Source organism: Oncorhynchus masou, chromosome 19 (genome assembly GCF_036934945.1).
Source record: "Oncorhynchus masou masou isolate Uvic2021 chromosome 19, UVic_Omas_1.1, whole genome shotgun sequence".
In the NCBI taxonomy this organism is placed as follows: Eukaryota; Metazoa; Chordata; class Actinopteri; order Salmoniformes; family Salmonidae; genus Oncorhynchus; species Oncorhynchus masou.
This window is the reverse complement of record NC_088230.1, coordinates 30,118,381-30,141,784: the sequence shown is the minus strand read 5'-3', so window position 1 is coordinate 30,141,784 and position 23,404 is coordinate 30,118,381. Positions and strand designations below refer to the sequence as shown.

At 42.5% G+C, this 23,404-nt stretch overlaps 1 protein-coding gene across 1 annotated transcript in view; it reads left to right on the top strand.

The window, feature by feature from the left end:
- Positions 1–23,404, top strand: part of LOC135506137 (ezrin-like) — a 53,564-nt gene that overhangs the window by 10,271 nt on the left and 19,889 nt on the right. The window contains exons 4-9 of the mRNA XM_064925597.1: positions 11,321–11,416; positions 13,677–13,799; positions 13,901–14,052; positions 14,985–15,068; positions 15,289–15,435; positions 20,656–20,752. Coding sequence (XP_064781669.1) covers positions 11,321–11,416; positions 13,677–13,799; positions 13,901–14,052; positions 14,985–15,068; positions 15,289–15,435; positions 20,656–20,752 — 699 coding nt within the window. The remainder of the gene's footprint in view (positions 1–11,320; positions 11,417–13,676; positions 13,800–13,900; positions 14,053–14,984; positions 15,069–15,288; positions 15,436–20,655; positions 20,753–23,404) is intronic.

Here is a 23,404-nt window from a genome sequence, read left to right as displayed (position 1 = left end):
CTAAAGTGAAAATGCTGCCTCCTATACCTTAAGAAGTTAACTACACATAGTTGATGATATTACTAGTTTATCTAGCTTGTCCTGCGGTGCATATAATCGATGTGGTGCCTGTTAATTTATCATTGAATCATAGCCTACTTCGCCAAACAGGTGATTCAACAAGCGCATTCGCAAAGAAAGCACTGTCGTTGCACCAATGTGTACCTAACCATAAACATCAACACCTTTCTTAAAATCATTACACAAGTATATATTTCTAAACCTGCATATTTAATTAATATTGCCTGCTAACATGAATTTCTTTTAACTAGGGAAATTGTGTCTCTTCTCTTGCGTTCTGTGCAACAGAGTCAGGGTATATGCAGCAGTTTGGGCCGCCTGGCTCGTTGCGAACTGTGTGAAGACTATTTCTTCTTAACAAAGACAGCCAACTTCGCCAAACGGGGGATGATTTAACAAAAGTGCATTTGCGCAAAAAGCACAATCGTTGCACGAATGTACCTAACCATAAACATCAATGCCTTTCTTAAAATCAATACACAAAGTATATATTTTTTAAACCTGCATATTTAGTTAAATAAATTCATGTTAGCATGCAATATTAAACTAGGGAAATTGTGTCACTTCTCTTGCGTTCATTGCGCGCAGAGTCGGGGTATATGCAACAGTTTGGGACCCCTGGCTCGTTGCGAACTAATTGGATAGAATTGTACATAATTATGACATAACATTGAAGGTTGTGCATTGTAACAGCAATATTTAGACTTATGGATGCCACCCGGTAGATAAAATACGGAACTGTTCTGTATTTCACTGAAAGAATAAACGTTTTGACCATATTAATGACCTAGGGCTCGTATTTCTGTGCGTTATTATATTATAATTAAGTCTAGGATTTGATAGAGCAGTCTGGCTGAGCGATGGTAGGCAGCAGCAGGCTCGTAAGCATTCATTCAAACAGCACTTTACTGCTTTTGCCAGCAGCTCAAGCATTGCTCAGCATGCTTCAAGCATTGCTCAGCATGCTTCAAGCATTGCTCTGTTTATGACTTCAAGCCTATCAACTCCTGAGATTAGGCTGGCAATACTAAAGTACGTATTAGAACATCCAATAGTCAAAGGTATATGAAATACAAATGGTATAGAGAGAAATAGTCCTACAATAACTACAACCTAAAACTTCTTACCTGGGAATATTGAAGACTCATGTTAGAAGGAACCACCAGCTTTCATATGTTCTCATGTACTGAGCAAGGAACTTAAACGTTAGCTTTTTTACATGGCACATATTGAACTTTTACTTTCTTCTCCAACACTTTGTTTTCGAATTGTTTAAACCAAATTGAACATGTTTCATTATTTATTTCAGATTAAATTGATTTTATTGATGTATTATATTAAGTTAAAATAAGTGTTCATTCAGTATTGTTGTAATTGTCATTAATATATATATATATATATAAAAATTGGCCAATTATTCAGTATCGGCTTTTTTTGTCCTTCAATAATCGGTATCGGCATTGAAAAACCGTAATTGGTCGACCTCTAGAAGTGAATCATTCCAACCATTGTCCTCCCATGGAACCCAGAAATACATGTTTGAGCCGGTTCCTGACATCAATGTTTTCTGTACAACATCTTTGAATACAGCATGTTTGTATAGTAAGTATAGAGGGACAATAAGACAATATTGTATTGTTCTCAGATTACTGTACATTGCCTAGCTTGTAGTAAGTTGCTGCCGTAACCTCTTGTTGGTTGGTACTTCAGTGTAACGTACTGGATGTGAGGAGGTGGCAGCTATCTTAGTGGTTAGAGCAAAAGTTGCTGGCTCGAATACCAAAGGTGAAAAATCTGTCTGTGCCGTTGAGCAAGGCACTTAGCTCTTATGTGCTCCAGGGGCGCCATACTACCATGTCTGACCTTGTAAAACAACACATTTCACTGCACCTTTCTGGTGACAATTTTTTACATTTTTTTATTTATGTGCTTATGTAATGGTTGAGTCCCATGGTGTCACGTCTGTAGCCACAGTATGGACTGGATTCCAAAGGCATCATGGGATGTACAGATGTAGAATCTTTAATTTTCTCACTCTTTTGTTGCTGATCATTTTCCTGCACTGTAAGAAATGCAAACTTGTAGTATATTCAAGGTTTAAAAATGGCTTCTAAATGTTGTAATTTCCACACAAAAAAATGTCAGACTTGATTTGCCCTAACAAAAAATGTATCAACCCCTACAATGTCCAATAATTATGATCTACATAATAACTCACATTTCCTGTTGCTGCAGGAATATTTTCCTGCTGTACAGTTTAAACTGGCTCAAATTAAGATCCTACATCTGTAGCAGGCCTCTATTCCACCACGCCATGGGAAGAGGAAAGGCCTTATCTTTGCTTGGCATAGCCCCTTCCTGAATAACGTGTGTATGTGGATACATGTCTAGGAAATTTTACCTTCAGGCTCTCTGCAGAGATATCAGCATTAGATTCAGATGTTCCACTTCAGTGTCACTAAGAACTCCGTCAGCTACGTGTTGAAAGGCCTCAGTGGGGTGTGCCAGACATTGTCGTGCACCAGAATCATTTGTGTTGGAAAGAGTTTGCTCACAATACAGGTGCTAGTAATGGGTTTGTCTTGTGAACTGTCCATCTGATAACCACCAGTAGCCAAAGTTGAAGTCTACTGACGTTGAACTACTGCTTCCTCTGGTTAGAAATGTGTCTGTCCAAAGCCTGTGACCTAATTGAATTAGAAACTTGGCATAAGCGGGTGAAGTCAGTAGCAGAAAGGACAGACAGTGAGACAGAAGCGTACACACACACACACATTTTAAATACTTTATTTGAATCCACCAATCAAATGTACAAACATTTCAAAGGTCCCTGTATGTGTGGCACTCAAGTGTACAGAAGGCACCTCCTTCTCCTAACAGCTAGGCTGCCCACGACAGCTGAAACAGACCCGTACCTAGCCAACTGGTCTCCTTCTCCTAACAGCTAGGCTGCCCACGACAGCTGAAACAGACCAGTACCTAGTCAATAGCTTTGCCCTAGTTTTTGTGAGGCCCATAATCTGGAGGCCACGCAAGCCTGTGTACATGGCTGAGACTGCTGAATATCAGAGCCACCAGCTTGCACCTTCATGTGAGGCTGTCCCAGCATGCCACGAGGGGCTGTTTATTTAAGCAGCTTCTCGGCAAAGGCCTGCTCCATACTGTATAGCCCCCCCCCCCCCCACACACACACACACACACACACAGAGTGACCCCCCCACACACACTGGTATTACTCAGCATCAGTGGTGATCCCATCCCCTGTTAAAGTGGCCTGGAGTGGGCCCCTCTCTGTGGTGGGCCCGGATCATATCCTCCTCTCTGTGGTGGGCCCAGATCATATCCTCCTCTCTGTGGTGGGCCCTGATCATAGGACCATTGACGTGCAGCCCTGCTGCCTCAGCCCTACCTCTTCAACACACTCACTGATTTTTCCAAAGAACTGCTTAAAGCCTTTTCCCCCACAGTTTTTCTTAGATACTGTGAATGTATACGTTCAGGACAGGCCACCTAAACAGATGACTCTCTCTCTGGGCTTTGGCCCTCATAAACACTGCTGAGAGAAACGTTCACTGTGAAGTTTGACTGGAGTGACCGTGCAAGGTGTGGCATTCGTGCTCCTGTCTCACTGTTCAGACTGCATGTGATGCAGAGTGGGAGATTCTCTAAAGTTGTCCAGAGGTGGTTCAAGCTGCTTCTCAATAGTTTTTTCCCCTCCAGTTTTATATACAGGATGTAGATTGTGTATATTATACATCGTTAATCCTTTGAATAATACTGCATATTTAACAATGATCTGCGCCCCAAAGATAAAGAATGAGAGAATCTTTTGATGTCATGCATGGCACAATTCTTGAATCCATTGTGGGACTAAACTAGGTCTTTTGTGTTGGGTGAGAACAGCTAACATGTAATCTACAGTTTGAGCTTCATTGATTCAACTGCAAATGTTTGTCTTAGAGCTGTTTAATGATTGGCTGATGGCCTGGCAGTGAGTGTCACACCCAGTTTGTAACTGTTTGGTCAAGTACTTTGCAGCCTTTTAACTCCTGGAAGGTTGATTAGTTCATTCCAGTACTTACGGTGGGGTTTTGTCTTTAATACAGGTACTATTGTTATTTGATAAAAATCTGTTTGACCCGTCCGTCTAGGGATGGGTCAAACAGATATGTTCTGCTTTTGCAGACGGACAAAGGCCTCTAGTTGTACTTATTCCCCTGGGGAAAAGGAATCCTTCATTTAGATGCCTCAATACCCTCTCTCTCTCTCCCTCCTCTCTGTGCGGTTCCCGGTCCCAAAGACCCATGAAAGGGGCTGTTTGTGTCCTGAAACCCTCAGGACTTTCATTCCAGGGGAGACAACACAGTCAGATGCACTCTCTCATTTCAGGCCTGACTAGTCAGTGCTTGTTGTGCTAAAATACAATTTGGAGAGAAAAAACCTAACCTGAATCAGTCATTCATCTCCTGCAACCCTGGCACGTTAGCCCAGATCCATATTTGGTGGCAGCTAAGTAAGCACTGGGCGCTTGATTTTATGTTAACCTTGGCCACTGCTTATCGGATAGGAATGGGTTTGGTGTGTGTGTGTGTGTGTGTGTGCACTCAAGCTGCTTCACCCAGCCAGCTAAGCACAACACATGATGATTGGGTGGGGAATCTGGCAGCGGCACAAACAGAACATGGCCTAGCGACTGGTGAGAGTTTCTCATCCTAATTGAAATGCCTGGTCGATAGACACTCTATAACCCATAATATATAACTATAGGGTGCCATTTCAGCCTATACATCTATGTTAGTCATTTTGGAAAATAATTTAAAAACCTAGAGATCAAAGAAGTCTCTGGTCTATCACAGTTGAGCTCCGAAGTCAGCGGAAAAGAGCACCTCTCCTTACAGCAACAAGTGATTTCCCAGATCTGTAATTGACTACTCTTCCCTCTCACTACGCTAATCCCTGATTAATGGGAGAATAAAATCGATATAGTTACATATCAGGGTGTAGTCTTTTACGATATATGTTATCTTATCATTTTGACAATAGCGTAATATTATTTTTGTGCTAGTTGTCTGTACCTGCACCAAAACTCCAGTATTTTTCCTTTATAGCTTGTTCTCCATCTTCTTTTTAAATAGGGAGCGAATTAGTTTTCAGCCCTTTTATTTCCATGACTGATCAGAACTGGTTTTCTCATGGCTCTCTCTTCTCCCTCTGCTGCAGCACACATATAGGGAGCAATATGTTTGTGACGCAGAATCGCAATAGAATGATAGTATCGAATTGCAATACTTATCGTATCGGCACCTAAGTATCATGATAATACTGGTTCGTGAGGTCCCTGGCAAATCCCAGCCCATCATTTCCTAATGTTCCAGTGTGTTGTAAAGAAACCAGTCATACAGACAGTACACACTAGTCATTCACTATTAGGGTTCCTCAGAAGTCAAACAATAGAGGCATAGTGTTGGGGAGTAGACCAGTGTAGTAGACCAGTAGTGAACTATATGTAAACTAAATTTAGATATTGGTAGTGTTTTCAGTAGTTATTTACTTTTTTGACATGTAGTGGTGTAGCTAACTACTGGAACTACACACTAACATCACTTTTTTGTTGTTGCAAAAATACAAAATATTGGTAGGATGCAGTTCAAGAGTATGCGATGCTTGAGATGTCTAGCCCTGAGAGGGTGGAGAGGAGAATCTGATGCTTCATGGTGCGGAAGGCAGAGATCTAGGAGGATGAGAACAGAGGAGATGAGTCAGCTTTGGCAGTGAGGACAGACTCTGTGACACATAGAAGAGCAGTCTCGGTTGAGTGACCCGTCTTGAAGCCTGACTGGTTAGGGTCAAGAAGATCATTCTGAGAGGGATAGCGAGAGAGTTGGTCAAAGACTCAAGTGTTTTGGAAAGCTGATACATAAGGGAGACCAGTGAGAGTGTTGGTTTTTGAGGAGGGGAGAGACTCTGGCCATTTTGAAGTCAGAGGGGATGCAGCCAGTGGTTGAGGATGATTTTATGAGAGAAGTGAGGAATGGGAAAAGGTCTCCAGAGCTGAACTGGAGAAGGGAGGAGGGGGGGGTTGGAGTCAAGTGGGCAGGTTGTCAGGCGGCCGGACCTCACTTGTCACAGAATTTCAACTGGAGAGCGAGGGGAGAATGAGGTCAAGGCGTAGGATAGTTATGTGTGAGTGGGACCAGTGGACTCAATAGGCTAATTGAATGAGGAGCGGATGTCGTCAACCTTCTTTTCAAAGTGGTTAACAAAGTCGTCCTCAGAGAGGAAGGAGTGAGGGGGAGGGGTGGACGATTAAGGAGGGAGGAGAAGGTGGAAAAGAGTTTCCTAGGGTTAGATGCAGAAGCTTGAAATTTAGAGTGATAAAATGCAAAAGCAGCAGCTACTCTTCCCGCGGTCCACACAAAACATAAAACATGACATAATACAGAACATTAATAGACAACAACAGCTCAAGGACAGAACTACATAAATTTAAAACATCTTACATAGCCTACATATGAGTATGTACACAAACTATCTAAACCAAGTTTGTTGTTCCCTTGAGCAATCTGAAATGGGAGGTCCATACAATCATGGCTCTATATAGTACTGTAAGTTTTCTTGTATTTGTTCTAGATTTGGGGACTGTGAAAATACCCCTGGTGGCAGGTCTGCTGGGTTAAGTGTGTGTGTCAGATCTGTGTGTAAGTTGACTATACAAACTATTTGGAACACATTGTTTTTATAAAAACAAGAAGTGATGCAGTCAGTCTCTTTTCAACTTTTAACCAAGAGAAACCGCTATGCATCTTATTGATATTAGCCTTCTGATTACAGGGAAGAGCAAGATGTGCCGCTCTGTTCTGGGCCAGCTGCAGTTTTTCTAGGTCCTTCTTTGCAGCACTTAACCACAAGACTGGGCAAGAATCAAGATAAGATTAAACTAGAGCCTGCAGGACTTGCTTTGTAGAGTGTGGTGTCAAAAAGCAGAGCATCTCTTTATCATGGACAGACCTCTCCCCATCTTTACAACCATTGAATCAATATGTTTTGACCATGACAACTTACTCAACAGCCACATTATTCATTATCAGATTCAGCCGAGGTCCAGGATTTAGGGAATGATTTGTACTAAATACAATGCTCTTAGTTTTAGAGATGTTCGGGACTAGTTTATTACTGGCCACCCATTCTAAAACTGACTGCAACTCTTTGTTTAGGGTTGCAGGGATTTCACTTGCTGTGGTTGCTGACACATATAGGGTTGAATCATCAGCATACATAGACAGACAGGCTTTGTTTAATGCCAGTGCCATGTCATTAGTAAAAATAGTAAGTAGCTTTAGCAGAGGATACAGAGGAAGAGCAGGTAGGGAGGAGGGAGTGAAAGGATGATAGGTCCTGCCGTAAGTTTAGTTCCCCTCGATTTTCACACAGCTGCCTGCAGCACTGTTCTTTAAGCTTGCAATGAGTCACTCAGCCACGTTGCAGGAGGGAAGGGCTGAGCCAGCCGGGGGGAAAGGGGGCAGTGTGAGTCAAATGATGTGGAAAGGGAGGATAGTAAGGTCGTAGAGGCAGAATCAGGAGACAGGAGGGAGAAGGATTTAGAGCGAGATGATTGGATAGAAGAGATGGTAGTGGGAGAGAGAGAATGGATATTCCGATGGTGGATGTCCATCTGGGTAGGGGAAGAGTTGGTAGGGTTGGAGGAGAGGGAAACTACTAAAGAAACAAAGTAGTGATAAAAGACCGAGAATGGGGTTGCAGTGAGATTAGTAGGCAAATAGCATCTAGTAAAGATGAGGTCAAGCGCATTGCCTGCCTTGTGAGTGGGAGGGGACTGGGAAAAGAGGAAATGAGTGGAAAGAAAGAGGTGGAAAGAAATTAATCGGAGGCAGACGCCATGAGTTTGAAGTCGCCCAGTACAATGAGTGTTGAGCCATTGTCAGGAAATTAGATTATCAAGGTGTCAAGCTCATTGAGAAACTCGATGGTTACCTGGTGGGCAGTAGATGGCAACGATGTTAAGCTTGAGTGGACAAGTGACAGCATGTAAAGCAAATGAGGAGATGGATAGGGTGAGTGAGGGAGAAATAAGAATCTCCACTTAAGAGAAATGAGTATCCCTGTGCCACCACCGCGACAACCTGATGAACTGCGACAACCAGATGCTCAAGAATCAGCTGCAAGTTATGAGCAGCCAACAGTTCACACACTAAGTAGGCTACTGGGTAGACAGACAACATTTAAAGTAGATGGCACTAGCTAGAAAAAAGACAGTACTAGACAACAACAGATTAGGATAAAACTGTACTTATCACTCCTGGAGATATCAGGAGTCCTATAGCTATAGATTGAAGCACAACAACTGAATATATATGACGTTGTTGTGGCTAGCTACTCGCTGCTTTCAGTCAGTGCAGATTTGATCTTACTGCTTTTTCCAGTCAAAGTCTCCTGTGGAGAAGGAGCCGAGTCTGGTCCCAGATCTGTATGTGCTGTTTTACAACTCTGGCAAGACAGCACAATCAGATCTGGGACCACTACGAGTTGGCAAAACATAAGAAACAGATCTGGGACCAATAGGAGTTGGCAAAATAGCACAAACGGATCTGGAACCAATAGGAGTTGGCAAGACAGCACAAGCGGATCTGGCTCCAGGCTAGAAGGAGCTAACCCGTATGTCCGGGGCTGGGAAAAGCGTAATCCTGGCCAGATTAAGCCTGGTACCTGAGTATGTCATTTTAAGGGCAAGCGCTCCGGGCCGTGCCAACATAATGCCACAGGGCTCAAAGGCCTGTTTATACAAGACGCTCTGCTTGTGATCATGCAGCACTGGAGGTACAATCTAGTTTATTTTACAAATCAAAGTTTATTTGTCACGTGCGCCGAATACAGCTTACAGTAAAATGCTTACTTACAGGCTCTAACCAATGGTGTGTGTGTGTGTGTGTGTGTGTGTGTGTGTGTGTGTGTGTGTGTGTGTGTGTGTGTGTGTGTGTGTGTGTGTGTGTGTGTGTGTAGGTGAGTAAAGAAATAAAACAACCGTAAAAAGACATTTGAAAAATGAGTAGCAAGGCTATATACAGACACCTGTTAGTCAGGCTTATTGAGGTAGTATGTACATTCAGGTATCGTTAAAGTGACTATGCATATATGATGAACAGAGTAGCAGCAGCGTAAAAAGAGGGGTTGGCGGGTGGTGGGACACAATGCAGATAGCCCGGTTAGCAAATTTGGTTACCTGTTCAGGAGTCTTATGGCTTGGGGGTAAAAACTGTTGAGAAGCCTTTTTGTCCTAGACTTGACACTCCGGTACTGCTTGCCATGAGGTAGTAGAGAGAACAGTCTGTGGCTGGGGTGGCTGGGGTCTTTGACAATTTTTAGAGCCTTCCTCTGACACCGCCTGGTGTAGACGTCCTGGATGGCAGGCAGCTTTGCCCCAGTGATGTACTGGGTATACGCACTACCCTCTGTAGTGCCTTGCGGTTGGAGGCCGAGCAATTGCCATACCAGGCAGTGATCAAGTTTTTAATCGATATACAGTACCAGTCCAGTTTTGACACACGTACTAATTCAAGGGGTTTTCTATGTTTGTATTATTTTCTACATTGTAGAATAATAGTGAATACATCAAAGCTCTGAAATAACACACACAGCTTCACCTGGAATGTGTTTCCAACAGTCTTGAAGGAGTTCCCACATATCCTGAGCACTTGTTGGCTGCTTTTCCTTCACTCTGCGGTTCAACTCATCCCAAACCGTCTCAATTGGGTTGAGGTCGGGTGATTGTGGAGGCCAGGTTATCTTATGCAGCACTCCATCCCTCTCCTTCTTGGTCAAATAGCCCTTACACAGTCTGGAGGTGTGTTGGGTCATTGTCCTGTTTGATAGTCCCAATAAAATGATAGTCCCACTAAGTGCAAACCAGATGGGAGGGCGTATCGCTGCAGAATGCTGTGGTAGCCATGCTGGTTAAGTGTGCTTTGAATTCTAAATAAATCACAGGCAGTGTCACCAGCAGAGCACCGTCACACCTCCTTCTCCATGCTTTATGGTGGGAACCACACATGCAGAGATCATCCGTTCACCTACTCTGCGCCTCACAAAGACATGGCGGTTGGAACCAAAGGACAGATTTCCACTGGTCTAATGTCCATTGCTCGTGTTTCTTGGCACAAGCACGTCTCTTCTTATTATTGGTTTCCTTTAGTAGTGGTTTCTTTGCAGCAATTCAAACTTTAAGGCCTGATTTCACACAGTCTCCTCTGAACAGTTGATGTTGAGATGTGTCTGTTACTTGAACTCTGTGAAACATTTATTTGGAACACAATCTGAGTGCAGTTAAATCTAAGGAACTTATCCTCTGCAGCCGAGGTAACTCTGGGTCTTCCTTTCCTGTGGCGGTCCTCATAAGAGCCAGTTTCATCATAGCGCTTGATGGTTTTTGCAACTGCACTTGAAGAAACTTTCAAAGTTCTTGAAACTTTCCGTATTGACTGACGTTCGTGTCTTAAAGTAATGATGGACTGTCGTTTCTCTTTGCTTTTTGAGCTGTTCTTGCCATAATATGGACTTGGTCTTTTACCATATAGGGCTATCTTCTGTATACCTCCCCTACCTTGTCACAACACAACTGAATGTCTCAAACGCATTAAGAAGGAAATAAATTACACAAATTCACTTTTAACAAGGCACACCTGTTTATTGAAATTCATTCCAGGTGACTACCTCATGAAGCTGGTTGAGAGAATGCCAGGAGTGTGCAAAGGGTGGCTACTTTGAAGAATCTCAAATATATTTAGATGTAACACTTTTTGGGTTACTACATGATTCCATATGTGTTATTTCATAGTTTTGATGTCTTCTCTATTATTGTACAATGTAGAAAATAGTAAAAATAAAGAAAAACCCTTGGAGTAGGTTTGGCCAGTACTGTATATATTTTGACCAGTACTGTATATACTACTACTGTGTGGCAGTTGTGTAAGCTAGTGGGTTTAATATATAGAGGTACTATACGTTGTTTACTTATATCCATTAATTTTGGCCTGGAGATCTATGCATGTAACTTGAGTTTTCACTCAAATCTTCCATTGACATCAATGCACGATTTATGCAATTATCAAGAAGTGCTCAAATCTCAATTCAGGTTCCTGCCTTCACATTGTATCCTATTTTTTTGTGTTTGGTATGTACAGTTTGTCTCTAGTAACTGTCTTACTGACAGTGTTGATTCATAGTACTGTCTCTTTCTCGTTCACAGGTGGTGAAGACCATCGGCTTGAGGGAGGTCTGGTACTCTGGTCTTCAGTATGTAGACGGTAAAGGATACCTCACCTGGCTGAAGCTTGACAAAAAGGTAAGGTTAATCTAGGACTAAAAATCTTACAAGTCCCCTGTATTTTGCCTGATGTAGTAATGTACAAATATTTGTTCATATCTGCTCAGGCATTCTCAAACCATTTGCCGCTGTATTCTTAAACCGCTGGACTCCATAACCATTCTATGGCATAACCATTCTATGGTAAACAAAATAAAATAGGCCACACAAAAAGAGCACATTCTTTTAAAGGCGGGGTCAAATCACTCCACACTACATTTGCTTGCCACTCACTCACTGCATTATTGAATTCACATAATGCATTGCGGCTGCCCAATGGCCACCCTCTCTCACTCCTGTGCAGGCCGGTGGCTAATTCTTAATCTCTCTTCTTTTATTTTCACATCCTGTCAGGGACTCTGTCAAATGGCACCCTATTCCCTATTTAGTGCACTACTTTTGACCAGGACCCATAAGGATCCCCACGGGGCTCTGGTCAAAAGTAGTGCACTCTATAGGGAATATGGCGCCATTTGTGACGTAAGCAATTTCCAGTGAATCCACTCCAATGAAATTCCTGTGCAGTCGGTAGTGTGAACTCTTAGTGAACTGCTAGAAACTAAAATACTAGTTCTACTTCACTCTTGCTGTTGTTCCTGAGCAAACAGAAATCTCACACTGCTCTGTCATTCACTTGTAGATCATGTAGACTCTGTACTGACAGTATAGCAACGGTATAGCTACAGTATATCTACAGTATATTTACATTATAGGTAAAACACTTCCACCTGTGTTTGTGGAATTGAGTTGAGCCTGTGTCAATGTGCAGCATTTCCAAATGGGTCAGATGGTTATCACTAGAGCTGTATGTACAGGATATGTACTGTATGTATCAAATGGCTCTGGTATCACATCAGAGGTCACACATGGTTATAGGGGTAGTAGAGTAACTTTACTTAGTTTGCAGTGAAAGGTGTAAAAGTGGTTATAGGGGTAGTAGAGTAACTTTACTTAGTTTACAGTGAAAGGTGGATACGTGGTTATAGGGGTAGTAGAGTAACTTTACTTAGTTTACAGTGAAAGGTGTATAAGTGGCTATAGGGGTAGTAGAGTAACTTTACTTAGTTTACAGTGAAAGGTGGATACGTGGTTATAGGGGTAGTAGAGTAACTTTACTTAGTTTACAGTGAAAGGTGTATAAGTGGCTATAGGGGTAGTAGAGTAACTTTACTTAGTTTACAGTGAAAGGTGGATACGTGGTTATAGGGGTAGTAGAGTAACTTTACTTAGTTTACAGTGAAAGGTGTATAAGTGGCTATAGGGGTAGTAGAGTAACTTTACTTAGTTTACAGTGAAAGGTGGATACGTGGTTATAGGGGTAGTAGAGTAACTTTACTTAGTTTACAGTGAAAGGTGTATAAGTGGCTATAGGGGTAGTAGAGTAACTTTACTTAGTTTACAGTGAAAGGTGGATACGTGGTTATAGGGGTAGTAGAGTAACTTTACTTAGTTTACAGTGAAAGGTGTATAAGTGGCTATAGGGGTAGTAGAGTAACTTTACTTAGTTTACAGTGAAAGGTGTATAAGTGGTTATAGGGGTAGTAGAGTAACTTTACTTAGTTTACAGTGAAAGGTGTATAAGTGGCTATAGGGGTAGTAGAGTAACTTTACTTAGTTTACAGTGAAAGGTGGATACGTGGTTATAGGGGTAGTAGAGTAACTTTACTTAGTTTACAGTGAAAGGTGTATAAGTGGCTATAGGGGTAGTAGAGTAACTTTACTTAGTTTACAGTGAAAGGTGTATAAGTGGCTATAGGGGTAGTAGAGTAACTTTACTTAGTTACTTAGGAACATTCCAGTGATTTCACACAGCCACCCCATTCGTCTCATCAATACCTTATGGTTCCTGTTTCGGAGCCAACACAGAAGAAGAGACCAATGCCAGTAAACAAACAACGTTACAGAGGATCATTCAAGTTTATCAGTACCATTTTACCCATCCCTTTTTTAAAGAGGAATGTAACAGTGCATTTTTTTGAATGCAGCACCGTGCGTCCAAGATAATTTAACCCTAGGGGAACAATAAAGTTGATCCAATCTCATCATTCTTTGCTACTCATGAAACTAGTAGACATAGGGTTACATCCCAAATGGCACACTGTTCCCTTATAGTAGTGCACAACAGGACTCTGGTCAAAAGTAGTGCACTATATAGAGAATAGGGTGCCATTTGGGACGCAGTTCATTCTTGAAGGACATATATCAATCAATGATCAATAAATTGTCTCTCTCCAACCAGGTGTCTTCCCAGGACGTGAAGAAGGAGAACCCGCTGCAGTTCAAGTTCCGCGCCAAATTCTTCCCCGAGGATGTGTCTGAGGAGCTCATCCAGGACATCACCCAGAAGCTGTTCTTCATGCAGGTAACACACACACACACACACTGTTATACTATTCTTTGTACTCACATTGCTTCATTGCTGATACAAACAAAGTTGTTAAGCGTGTGTGTGTGTGTGTCCAGGTGAAGGAGGGCATCCTGAGCGATGAGGTGTACTGTCCCCCAGAGACGGCCGTGCTGCTGGCCTCCTACTCTGTCCAGGCCAAGTTCGGAGACTATACCCAGGACCTCCACCGGCCCGGCTACCTCACCTCAGACCGTCTGCTGCCCCAGCGGTGAGCGTCGATCCACTCCCAGCCCACACTAGGGTTGCGTCCCAAATGGCACCCTATTCCCTATCCAGGCCCTGGTCAAAAGTTGTGCACTTCATAGGGAATAGGGTGCCATTTAGGACACATCCGAGAGCTATTTTAGCACAGTAGCATGAAGCATACTCTTTGCTTCATTCATATCAATGTATTGTGGGTGCATTCTAAGTAGTATGCTAGTATCGACATTGGAACATAGGAAGCCAGGAGTACAGATACTAGACAATAGCTCAGTGTGCTGCTGTTATAAATCAGAACAGGATGAAGTTTTGTGTTCACATACATACATAGACAAAGGAATCCAGATATTGATCATAACATGAGAACCCTTTATTCGGTGTACTCTCTGTTTACCCCCATGAGTACCCTTTATTCAGTGTACTCTCTGTTTACCCCCATGAGTACCCTTTATTCAGTGTACTCTCTGTTTACCCCCATGAGTACCCTTTATTCAGTGTACTCTCTGTTTACCCCCATGAGTACCCTTTATTCAGTGTACTCTCTGTTTACCCCCATGAGTACCCTTTATTCAGTGTACTCTCTGTTTACCCCCATGAGTACCCTTCATTCGGTGTACTCTGTTTACCCCCATGAGTACCCTTTATTCGGTGTACTCTCTGTTTACCCCCATGAGTACCCTTTATTCGGTGTACTCTCTGTTTACCCCCATGAGTACCCTTTATTCGGTGTACTCTCTGTTTACCCCCATGAGTACCCTTTATTCGGTGTACTCTCTGTTCACCCCCATGAGTACCCTTTATTCGGTGTACTCTCTGTTTACCCCCTCTTTTGTTCCTCCTCCTTCTTCCTCTTCCTTTCTGTCCTCCCTCCTTCTCCTCCCTCTTCCCCCTCGTTCTCCTCCTTTTCCTCCTCTTCCTTCTCCTCCTCCTCCTCTGTAGGGTTCTTGAGCAGCACAAGCTGTCCAGGGAGCAGTGGGAGGAGAGGATCCAGGTGTGGCATGAGGAACACTGTGGAATGCTCAAGTGAGTTTCGGTCTGTTTTGGTTTGTATGAATCTCTATGTTGGTGTCCCTGTCATAAGGAAACAGGTCAATTGCATTATTTGTTGTACCTCAAAAAGCAGTGAATAGTTTCTTGTAGAGCAGTTGAATGAATAGTACAGCAGCGTTGTGTGTGTGTGTGTGTGTGTGGAGTCAAATCAATTCCAAACCATTCCTTCATTTGGTCATGTTTGACTGTGCAGGGAGGATGCCATGCTGGAGTACCTGAAGATAGCCCAGGACCTGGAGATGTACGGAGTCAACTACTTTGACATCAAGAACAAGAAGGGGACTGAGCTGTGGCTGGGAGTAGATGCCCTGGGACTCAACATCTACGAGAAGGAGGACAAGTAAGAAACAGGGTCCTGTTCAGTAGGTCACACCGTAGCAAAATGTTTTGCAAAGAAACATTTAAATGTCCAGGTAGTCCCTCCCAGTTTCAGTCTGTTTCAAAACGTTTATTCCCTACTGGACACCACCCATGTTCCCTCTCTGAAGTGACAACGAGGGGGTCAATTCATGAAAAACTTGATTTGGGTTTGCTTGATAATGCCTGGTGTGCCAGTTGGGCAAGGTTTACACTTCTGGGTCTATCCCAATGCTTCCATTGAGCCAGACAAGCTCAATCAAACACATCTGAAAGATTTCAAACACTATTTGAACCCAGGTCTAAAGTAATGTAGCCTATCTACCCATTCTGGTTCTGCTTGTCAATGATACCGGTGTGTTTTCCGGCCTTAGCCACAGTTCTGTGTCAGACATTGAAGCCTAATTCCAATGGATTTGACTATTGAGGCCGTACAGGTGAACCCACGTCTTTACTTAATCAGTACCAATGAAGATGATTCTCACCAGACAGTTACCACAACTTTCTTCCCTTCCACTCTCTCTATCTTTTGATGAGCTTTTACTGTGTCTTCCTACCCAAGATTGCTCTGTGAATTTGCGATCCACCAAACACTTTGCTGAAGCTCAAAAGTACAATATTTTACGAGATTGCTTGAGCGACACATGCGGTAACTGCGTGATTATGTGTTAACTACTTGTTCCCTTTGAGGTCACTAAAGGTAATGTGTTAACTACTTGTTCCCTTTGAGGTCACTAAAGGTAATGTGTTAAAGTAGATTGTGATGTAATGTTCCAGATGACAGACATGGCAGCTCTGCTTTTAGCTCCTAAGCAACTTTGCGCTCATCCTAATATTTCTATAAATATATATTTTACTTTTAGATTTGTGTGTATTGTTGTGAATTATTATATTCTACTACACTATTGGAACTAGGAACACAAGCATTTTGCTACACCCGCAATAACATCTGCTAAATATGTGTGTGACCAATAAAATGTGATTTGATTTCATTTAATATGTGTCCCCAGCTTCTCCATACAGCCGATGGCCCTGCAGTCACTGACCCTCTGGCAGAGGAGTCAAGTAGTATTTGTTTATTTTCAAATACTTTGAGCGTTTGAGTGAACCTGTCAGAGTGCTAAATGATTGGGGTTTACACTTTGCACTTTTGGGACTACTCCACTCAGTCAAGCACAGATAAAAGCACAGAAAAGCGTGTTTGGAAGACATGCCAAAGTAGTGTTTTGGGTGCAGTGGACTAACCTCTTGCTGGATTGTGTTGTTAACGGCCGTTACTCCCTCCCTACAGCTCCATGCACTGTTTAAACCCTCCATGCAAAAGGTCTCTTGAAAGCTGTCTGATCCAAGAGCCCCTAGAAGACTCTGTCTGGCCACAGATGGTAACTCTGTAACTTGAGTGGCCACAGATGGCAATGCTGTAACTCTGTAACTTGAGTGGCCACAGATGGCAATGCTGTAACTCTGTAACTTGAGTGGCCACAGATGGCAATGCTGTAACTCTGTAACTTGAGTGGCCACAGATGGCAATGCTGTAACTCTGTAACTTGAGTGGCCACAGATGGCAATGCTGTAACTCTGTAACTTGAGTGGCCACAGATGGCAATGCTGTAACTCTGTAACTTGAGTGGCCACAGATGGCAATGCTGTAACTCTGTAACTTGAGTGGCCACAGATGGTGTGCTGTAACTTGGATTGTTTGGGATTCCCCATTGTCTTACTCTCCACCCACATTATTGTGGCTTGTGTCCAAATTGTCTGGAGGTTTTATGTTTCGCTATAAATCCATACAAAGCACACATTGATGGGTGTTAGTTCCATCAAAGTGTTTATTTACAGAAACTGTTGTACCATAGAATGGCTTTAAAATGAATCTAACGCTCTTATTTTAAGTTAGTAGTCTGATACCTGTAAATCTGGCTAACCATAAAGAAGAGTGAGACACTCAAACACAGGGCTCTGTGTGTGTATGTAGGGTTCTTAGTGTCCTTAAGTGTGTATGCATGCGTGTTTGTGCATTCTGGGGCTCGGCTGTAACCATGGCAACGCTGACTGGTTTTTCAAGCTGTGCCTTAAGAATCCGAGACTAACTTAGAGCGCAGGCCCCGCAACGAGGGTTCCAGGCCATAGACAATATGTAGCACTATTACTGCCAAGAACTCACACACACACACACACACACACACACACACACACACACTAACGTAGCATTGCTCCTTTTTGTGTCAGATATTGCCATTCTGCCAAGGTTTTAGTCCTTAGGCCCTTTGTCAAACAAACACACACCCTCATTTAGCAGAAGACATATAGCTAGCTATCAGGACAGGATTCCATTTGAACCCTATATCACACCACTGGGACCTTTTAGTTTGTGGAAAATAAGGTCTATTTTGTGTTTTTTTTTGCGCCCTATATTGTCCCTGATTGCTGGATAACGCCATCCACATACATGTTCACATTTCTATGAGATTCTATATAACGCAGAACACACCATATATTATTTATATATTCTCTATGGAACACATCTCTGTTCAACCTCTGTGGGTACTGTGGATAACAGTTGTTAGGGGTCATTGGTAGGGGTTACCTTATCTTCTTGACGCACCCATCCCGTTAGCGGGATCATTTTCATCAACACCCGCTGAATTGCAGCGCGCCAAATTAAATTACTAAAAATATTTAATTTTCATGAAATCACAAGTGCAATATAGCAAAACACAGCGTAGCTTGTTATTCCAACTGGCGTGTCAGATTTCAATACAGCTTTTCGGCGAAAGCATAAACAAGCGTTTATGTAAGAACATCTCTCTCAGTAGACAAAATATTACAATCAGCTAGCAGCTAAGTAGATTGTTCACGAAAGTCAGAAAAGCAATAAATTCAATTGCTTACCTTTGATGATCTTCAGATGTTTGCACTCACGAGACTCCCAGTTACACAATAAATGTTCCTTTTGTTCCATAAAGATTATTTTCATATCCAAAATACCTCTGTTTGTTTGGCGCGTTATGTTCAGATATCCACAGGCTCGAGCTTGAGACAAAAATTCCAAATAGTATCCGTAATGTCCACAGAAACATATCAAACGTTTTTTTATAATCAATCCTCAGGTTGTTTTTAAAATATATAATCGATAATATATCAACCGCGACTGTAGCTTTTTCAATAGGAGAGGGAGAGACAATGGCTGCCCAAAACTCTGCGAACACCCAGCTATCCACTAACGCGATGTGATCTTTCTCGCTCACTTTTCAAAATAAAAGCCTGAAACTATGTCTAAATACTATTGACACCTTGAGGAAGCCTTAGGAAAAGGAATCTGGTTGATATCCCTTTAAATGGAGGCAAGGCATCCAATGGAACAGAGAGCTTTCAGGGAAAAAAGCGCTTCCTTGTTGGATTTTCCTCAGGTTTTTGCCTGCAATATCAGTTCTGTTATACCCACAGACAATATTTTGACCCTTTGGAACCTTTAGAGTGTTTTCTATCCTAATCTGACAATTATATGCATATTCTAGTTTCTGGGCCTGAGAAATAGGCAGTTTCAAATGGGTACATTTTTTTTGTGCCAAAAACGAAAATCCTGCCCCCTACACTCAAGAAGTTATACAACGTCTAATCTAACACTTAGCCATGCCTCTAGATAAGACCTTGATCATCATTATGTCTCAGTCCTCCTCTGTCTCTAGATAAGACCTTGATCAGCATTATGTCTCAGTCTTCCTCTATGTCTCCAGATAAGACCTTGATCAGCGTTATGTCTCATAGAGGAGGACTGTCTCTAGATAAGACCTTGATCAGCATTATGTCTCAGTCTTCCTCTACCTGATCCACATCTACCACAAACAGGATAACCAGGTTCCTAGAGTTAACGCCCAGAGAGACCGACAACTACTGGAGATCCCAGTACTGGAGATCTGGAGCATGTCAGCAGTTATGTTTTCAAGATGGAGCACTTTCAGTACAGAGCAAAACAATTATCTATCCCTTTAACTTAACAGTGTTCACTAACATTGATGCTAAAATACCCTGTAGAGTTCAGGTTTAGATCTCCATGGAAAGCTTGTTGAAGAGAGAACTGCTCAAATAACCTCTCGTCTGGTATTAGATCTGTTTGTACAAAAGGTGACAAAACGTGACGTAGGTGTTAACAATAAAGCACAAACAGATCTGGGATTCGTTAGGTGTATGTCACCCAGGAATTGAAATACCAGTTCAGGCAGCAGCAGGGTTTCGCTGTGTCTCACTGGGTGTCACTGCAAGGCGGATCAAACAACTGTGTGTGTGTGTGTGCTCTTGCGTGTGTGTGTCCGTAAATTGCCAAATGAGATTGGCATCCAGTCAATGTGTCTCTCTCTAGTACACAATGGATGAGCCCCACCCCAGATTCCTCCCACCTAGCCCTATTGATACAGAGGCCAACATGTACAACACAGTAGTACAACACACAGTCCTGCCTCACACATGGATGACTCATATCCTATTTGCAATTGTTTCCTACCACATCCCAGGCTGCGTAACCAATGGCACCCTTTTCCATATGTAGTGCATAGCCCTATGGGGCCCTGGTCAAAAGTAGTGCACTATACTTAAGCAATAAGGTCCAACGAAGTGTATTATATGACCAATATATCTCTGCTAAGGGCTGTTCCATGCAACGTGGAGTGCCTGAATACAGCCACGAGCCTTGGTACATTGGCCATATACCACAAACCCCAGGGGGTGGGGCGGGCCCAGCCACCAAGCTCTGTTCCTCCTGCCTAAAATCATTTCAATTGAAAGATTTGGCTACAAAAACCCTGGATTGTGAGTTGGGAAATAATCTGGATTAAATCTCTGGAAAATGTACACACTAATGTCCACTATTTAGCCACGTAAAGACGCTTGTCCTGGAGGCATTGATTTCCACTAGATGGGCTAGCTGCAAAGTCAAAATTGGCTATATATCGTAAGAATTCATGAAAACAAAAATGTGCTTTTTGGTTTTAATTTAGGGTTAGGGTTAGACATAAGGTTAGAAGTGTGGTTAAGGGTTAAGGTGAGGGTTAGGTTTAAAATTAGATTTTATGACTTTGGCTGTGTCAGCTAGTGACCACCCTGCTGAGCTGCCTCCAGTACATGAGTAATCCCAAGAAATGACAACCTGTTTAAAGCACATGCGGCCTACACAATACTTACACTGGTTTGCCTCCTCCCCCACCAGACTGACCCCAAAGATCGGCTTCCCCTGGAGCGAGATCAGGAACATCTCCTTCAACGACAAGAAGTTCATCATCAAACCCATCGACAAGAAGGCCCCGGTGAGTTACACACTATAAACTGAGTCTACAAACATTAGGAACACCTGCTTTTTCCATGACACAGACTGATCAGGTGAATCCAGGTTAAAGCTATGATCCCTTGATGTCACTTGCTAAATCCACTTCAATCAGTGTAGATGAAGGGGAGGAGACAGGTTATTAAAGGATTTTTAAGCCTTGCGACAATTGAGACATGGATTGTGTATGTGTGCCATTAAGAGGGTGAATTGGCAAGACAAAATATTTAAGTGTCATTGAACAGGGTATGGTAGTAGGTGCCAGGCGCACCAGTTTGAGTGTGTCAAGAAATGCAACGCTGCTGGGTTTTTCATGCTCAACACTTTCCTGTGTGTATCAAGAATGGTCCACCACACAAAGGACATCCAGCCAACTTGACACTGTGGGAAGCATTGGAGTCAACATGGGCCAGTATCCCTGTGGAACGTTTTTGAAACATTTTAGAGTCCATGCCTTTACGACTTGAGGCTGTTCTGAGGGCAAAAGGGGGGGCAATTCAATATTAGGAAGGTGTTCCTAATGTTTTGTACACTCAGTTTAGATCCACACTACAGGGCCAAACCAAGAAGGCTCCAGTGAGTTACACTATATTTCCACACTACAGGGCCAAACCAAGTAACGTAAACTCACCCCGTTCCATACAAATGTGCGCAACCGTGACATTCAAACGAGGCTACAAAGAAAACTAATGGGATTGTAGCGATTGTGTTGACTTCAAAATCTGGGGTGTGAACTACGTTTCTATTCAAGCGTTGATCGACATGGTAATGGCTCTAGTATTGGAGAAAAGTTGAAAAAACTGACCCTCCGTTACATCTTGACGTATCATGTCGTAACGTACAGCACGCGTAAAGCTACTATTTCTGTCTTACAATCTCTCTCCACCAGGTGTAGCACTTCTCTCATAGTTTAAAAACAAGAAAGGGACAGAGACAGGGTAAGGGGGATACCAAGTCATTTTTTGCGTCGTCACTGCAAGCGATCATGACTCTCAAATGACAACGTTTACTTCTGAAGATCACTTTAGCACCGCCCCAAAAACCCGATTCAAATTCGACACAAACCTTCAAATAGGTATGTAATGACACCATTATATAAACTCTTTATAGTGTTTTATTTACATTTTTTAGAGGCGATAAGGTGATAAGTTGGACAGATCGAGTGGAAAAAAAGCTGTTTTCCCACACGACATCTCTCCTTCTCACTATCACGCATTAGTTTCTCTTCCCCACCCGCCATTTCTAAAAAGACTGTTAGGAATATTATGAATAAATGACTAAACCAATATTCTCATTTTAAATGGAACTGTAACTAAGTAAACTTATACTATGTTTTATTATATCTGATTAACAATATGAGTTCATAAAAAGGGATTGTGTGACACGGACAAGGAGTAATTAACCTCTTGGAACTCCCCATCCCGGATCCGGGATCGTGACTAAAGCCTCAGGCTCATTAGCATAACGCAACGTTAACGATTTCTGAAAATCGCAAATAAAATGAAAATAATGCGTCTGCTCTCAAGCTTAGCCTTTTCTTAACAACACTGTCATCTCAGATTTTCAAAATATGCTTTTGAACCATAGAAATTGACTAATTTGTGTAAGAGTATGCAAAGCTAGCATAGCATTTTGAGTAGCATTTAGCACGCAACATTTTCACAAAAACCAGATAACCAAATAAATAAAATAATTTACCTTTGAAGAGCTTCTGATGTTTTCAATGAGGAGACTCTCAGTTACATACCAAATGCGCAGTTTTTCCTGAAAGCGTCTGTGTGTAGGAGAAATCGTTCCGTTTTCTACATTGCATCTGGCTACCGAAACGAACCGAAAATTCAGTCACCTACAACGTAAAACTTTTTCCGGATTAACTACATAATATCGACCGAAACATGGCAAACGTTGTTTGGAATCAATCCTCAAGGTGTTTTTTCACATATCTCTTCATTGATATGCAGTTCGTGGAAGCTTGCTTTCCTCTCTGTATCCCATGGAAAAATACTGGCAGCTGTCTTTTGCGCACCAATTTCGGCGCAGGACACCGGGCGGACACCTGGTAAATGTGGTCTCTTATGGTCAATCTTCCAATGATCTGCCTACAAATACGTCACAATGCTGCAGACACCTTGGGGAAACGACAGAAAGGGCAGGCTCATTCCTCTCGCATTCACAGCCATATAAGGAGACAATGGAAAACAGAGCCTCAAAAATCCTGCTCATTTCCTGGATGCCGTCTCATCTTGGTTTTGCCTGAAGCTCACGTTCTAGGGCACGCACAGAAAATATCTTGGTAGTTCTGGACACGTCAGAGTGTTTTCTTTCGAAAGCTATCAATTATATGCATAGTCGAGCATCTTTTTGTGACAAAATATCTTGTTTAAAACGAACGTTTTTCATCCAAAAATGAAATAGCGCCCCCAGAGCATCAACAGGTTAAATATAACGAACACCATTCCAAACTAGTCTGGAGAGGAATGGGTTAAGTAAGCACATAGGGTCGTTAACCTATGGTTGAACCGACGAAACTGAGCTCTGGGGTGTTTTAGATAAGGCAGTGAGTGCATTCCTAGGTTTTCTGTTAATTAGAACTATCAGCTTAGTGGTGATCGATAATGGTGAGGGATCAAGAGTT